This window comes from Grammomys surdaster, unplaced genomic scaffold (genome assembly GCF_004785775.1).
Source record: "Grammomys surdaster isolate TR1022 unplaced genomic scaffold, NIH_TR_1.0 166, whole genome shotgun sequence".
NCBI lineage: Eukaryota > Metazoa > Chordata > Mammalia > Rodentia > Muridae > Grammomys > Grammomys surdaster.
Genome location: NW_021604614.1, coordinates 713,192 through 717,747, shown reverse-complemented (window position 1 = coordinate 717,747; position 4,556 = coordinate 713,192). Strand labels below are relative to the sequence as shown.

The 4,556-nt window shown below is 45.5% G+C and overlaps 1 protein-coding gene across 4 annotated transcripts in view; it reads right to left on the bottom strand.

Moving 5' to 3' along the window:
• Cux1 (cut like homeobox 1) overlaps window positions 1-4,556 on the bottom strand; it is a 289,376-nt gene that overhangs the window by 140,338 nt on the left and 144,482 nt on the right. For all 4 annotated transcript variants that reach the window (XM_028766044.1, XM_028766045.1, XM_028766042.1 and 1 more), the window contains exon 4: window positions 1,752-1,830. In XM_028766044.1, coding sequence (XP_028621877.1) covers window positions 1,752-1,830 — 79 coding nt within the window. The remainder of the gene's footprint in view (window positions 1-1,751; window positions 1,831-4,556) is intronic.

The following is a 4,556-nucleotide window of genomic DNA, read 5'->3' as shown; positions in this document are numbered from 1 at the left end:
GAGAAGAGAAGAGAAGAGAAGAGAAGAGAAGAGAAGAGAAGAGAAGAAGGCAGGAAGGCAGGAAAGAAGGAAGGAAGGAAGGAAGGAAGGAAGGAAGGAAGGAAGGAAGGAAGGAAGGAAGGAAGAAAATGTAAGAGGTGTCCATCAAATTGGTGGAATTTGAGGAATAGTGTGCTGGTTAGTTTTTGTCAACAGGACACAACTTAGCAACACTGGGAAAAGGAATGGCCCCTATGGGCAATTGTATGGGGTAGATGCTTGATTAGTGATGAACATGGGAGGGCTCAGCCCACTGTAAGTGTTGCCACCTCTGAGCAGGTGCTCTGGGTTGTACAAGAAAGCAGGCTGAGCAAGCCATGGGAGAGCAAGCTGGCAAGCAGTTTTCCTCCATGGTCTCTGCTTTAGTTCCTGTTTCCAGGTCCCTGACCTAGCTCTACTCAGTGTTGTACCAGGATCAGGATATATAAGTCAAGTAAATTCTTTCCTGACCCAAAGTGATTTGGTCCCTGTTTTATGCAATTGCTGTAAGCAATAGAGAAGCAAATTAAGACAGTGTACTCTAAACACCAAATAATCTACTTATAATTCAGAAGCCTCCTTGTGGGTCTTGTGCACAGTCACGTACAAACTTACAGAAAATCGTAAGGTCAGAATTTAGAACTTAGAGCATGATAAACAACTAAGGCAATAAAAATATTGGAACATGAGAAAGTATTCTCCACTACTATGTCATTCCCACTTTACAGATGCGAAAACAGATTCAACAGGGGGAGAATACAATTGAGACCTCACAGCAGGAGACTACGTTTCTCTACTTTCTGTTCAGAGAATTCCTTGTTTGGTTCAGGTCTAACAGAGAAGAGCAAAGCCTAAGGTGGCGTTGATGGGGTGGCTGTCAGCAAATACAGTGCTACAGACCAGGCCCTTCTCACAAGAAATGAGGACACCCTTACAGGCACAAAAGAGAGATTACTGCTTTGTAAAGGCATCTACTATGGGTGGTGTCTGCACAATTACCAAACAGGACAAACATGTGACTGCAGTGTGTGTGGTCCTTTGGTTTCCTTGTCTGCAGAGGAAACAGGACTTTCCTATGTGACCTTTCCTCCAGGACTGAGTTAGGATCTATGTGATCACGTCTATCCTGATAGATCCTCAATCAACAGCTGAAGAGTGAGAAACCCACCACACAGCCCTAAGGGACTCAGATGCCATCTCCTTGGAACATTCCTGACGAGGAACACTCAAACTTGAACACATTCCTTTAAAAGAAAATGCCACTCAACTCCTTTGTCACACACAGTGAACAGGACTGTCAGCTTTAACTCTTCAGGGAAAGCTACTTCTCTAGTAGCCCCCATCCTCCATGATGCTGGAGGGGAGGAGCACACCAGGTATGTCATCAATGCCACCTGCGAAGTCCTGCAGGTGGCATGTGCACTTGGGAGACAGCAGCAGAGCACTTCCCACCAGCCTAGAGCTTCCCTGGGACACACAGCACTCTGCAGCATGGCCGCAGAGGCATGGGCTTCTGTGCTTACAAAAGAGTCAGCTGCTGAGTCTGGGATTACATACAAGGCATTTTCCTGCTTGCCCAAAGTCTGCATTCTTGAGAATTCACATTCCCCAACCCTGGTTTTCCAGGGAAACTGGCTGAGTGGCCCATTCTCCTTAGGAAAACTAAGATCCCTAACAGCCACGGCCCAAGCAGACACACTATCCTCCTCACTGACTAGCAATGCCTGACTTACCTGGAACGTCAATTAGTCTCTTGTACACAGTCAAGAAGGCTGCCTCTGCTTCTTTGCTTCTTTTACTTAGTGCATCAATCTGAACGGGAAGGACACAAGAAGAGAAAGAAAGAAGTCAATATATTGAGAGTTCATTTGGTTTTTTGTTTTTGTTCTTTTTGTTTGTTTGTTTTCTGAGAAGGTCTTACTATACAGCCCAGAATAGCCTAGAACTCCTAATCTTCCTGCCTCAGCCTCCTACTACACACATTTTCTTTTCTTTTTTTTTTTATTTAAGGTTTATTTATTTTTTTTAAAGATTTATTTATTTTACTTATGAGTACTCTGTAGCTGTCTTCAGACACACCAGAAGAGGGCATCGAATCGCATTACAGATGGTTGCGAGCCATCATGTGGTTGCTGGGATTTGAACTCAGGACCTCTGGAAGAGCAGTAAGTGCTCTTAACCACTGAGCCATCTCTCCAGCCCTGCACACATTTTTTTATGTTCTAGTTGTAGAACAAAAGTTAAGATCCTATGGATGAGTTATGGACATGGGGACATTGTGGTATCAGTAGGGCCTTAGGGAGAGAGTACAGATATATACACATGGGGCTTACTGGCAATGACACTGTGTGGGCAAGTAGGGTCAGAATTCAAGAAGCCATCCCTGTACATGGAGGGGAACATGTACCTGAAATATACCACAGTAGAAGATCCCAGGCTGGGAGTGAAAGATCATTTGAATCTGACAATGTGAAAGGCACTGGGAGTGGCCAGTGGAGAAAACTGAAACATTCTGATTCAGTGTGAGCACAGAGCTGGGTAAGGCAAGGACACTGCTGGGGTTCCCAGTAGGCAAAGGAGAGGTTCTGTGTTGGGAGTATAACTGACCCAGCTGAACTTCTGTCCCTCAGGCCATGTCTACGTATCCTAGGAAGGTGGAGTGGGAAACCCAAGTAGACTGGACACTCATCCAGAGAGTATCATACTGCCAGGCCACCTCGTTGTGCTTTTACCTCCCAGCACACAACTGCCAAGCTAACAGACAGCTCTGACTCCTGAGGAGCAAGACTTCACATGCACTAAATTCGTACTGCTTGGGAAAAGGACCCAGAATTACAGTTTCCTGCTGGTCTTACTCAAGATCACTCTCTCTCCCGTGTTATTACAGAGGCAAAAGATGGGTCTTAATTATAGGGCCTCTCACCTGGGCCAGGCAACAGTCTGTTAAGGGCTGAGTGTAATCTGGAAAAGAAAGGTGAATTGTGGAGGCCACAGGCTCCCAGGTCTCGGGAGAGCTAACACAGGGCAGAGACACTTCTAAAGCCATGCTCCAAAGAAAACATCTGAAGTCACTTGTTTAAAATTCAGATTATATTCTTCCTTCATAAAACAAAATTGTAATTTAAGTGTACACATCCATGCTCATACGGTATGTCCTAACATAATCCACAAGGCAAATACCCTCTAGCCATCTCTCTCCAGGGCCTCTTCTAGTCCATGTTGGCCTTGAACTTACTGTGTAGCTGTAAATGAATTTGATCCCTTGATCCCCTTGCCTTTACCCCCAATCACTGAGAAAGGCACCTGAAACAGTGCTTGGCTTGCATCTAGGATGAGCTGCCTTTGTGCCTGGGTCCTCCACACTGGCTCCAGATACTATCTCAGCACTAGCCTAGGGAAGTGCCTGCATTTCCCAGGTGTTCTTATTAAGTGTCACTAAGTGACACCCTCCTGCAGAAGACCAAGCCCAGTTTGTGGAGACTCCTGATCTGTCCAGATCCCTGTTACAGTTGTTTACCTGCCTAAGAGGGGACATGGGGAATTGAATCTCTGGAACCACCTAATAGTTGAGCTCTTGGGAGGCAGAGGCAGGCAGATCTCTGACAGTTTGAGGCCTGCCTGATCTACAAAGCCAGTTCTAGGATAGCCAGAGCTGTTACACAGAGAAACTTTGTCTCGAAAAAAATCAACCTGCTCTCCAAACACCCCAAACTAACCAACCAACCAACAAAACAAAAAACACTTAATCCCTCATAGAAATTCATTTGGCCTTACCTAGAAGTCAGGCTTTTGTAGGTGATAAGGTTAACTGGAAGTCAACTCTGTGGACAATTTTATAAAAAGGGGAAACTTGGGGGCTGGGGAGGTGGCTCAAATGGCAAATTTGCAAGCACAGGACTTGAGTGTAGTGGACACAGTGTGGCAGGTTTATAATCCCAGTGCTGGGAAAGCCAAGACAGGAGGATCTTGGGGCTTACTGGCTGACCAGCCTAGCCTGTTTGCTGAGCACCAAGTCAGAAAGAGACCAAATGCGAATCTCAAAAGGAAAGGGTAGATGGGGCCTGAGAAAGAACTCTCAGGACTGTCCTCTGGCATCTACACACTGTGTATATACCCACCATATAATACACCCTCCCCACAAACATACGCACATACATTCACCCACACACAAACACACAATAAAATGAAAAAAAATAAAAAGAAAAAAGAGGGAACATTGGCATATGAAAATGGTTATTCCCTCCCTACTAAAAATAGCTAGCCCACCAAGCCCCATAACCTCCCCCATTTTCTGATGTGCCTATTTCTCCAACTTTTGACTCTACCACAGCTTCCCCTTTGGGCCAATTAGCTAAGTGTATCAGATTGTGAGGCAAGCTCCCCACAGAGAACTGATGCAGCATTTAGAATGAGAACTAAGCAAACTTTTTGCCCCATGTGCTTGCAGCTTGGTTTGGGTCATGGCCGACTCTTCCCAGCTTACATACACAAACACACACACACACACACACACACACACACACACACACACACACACA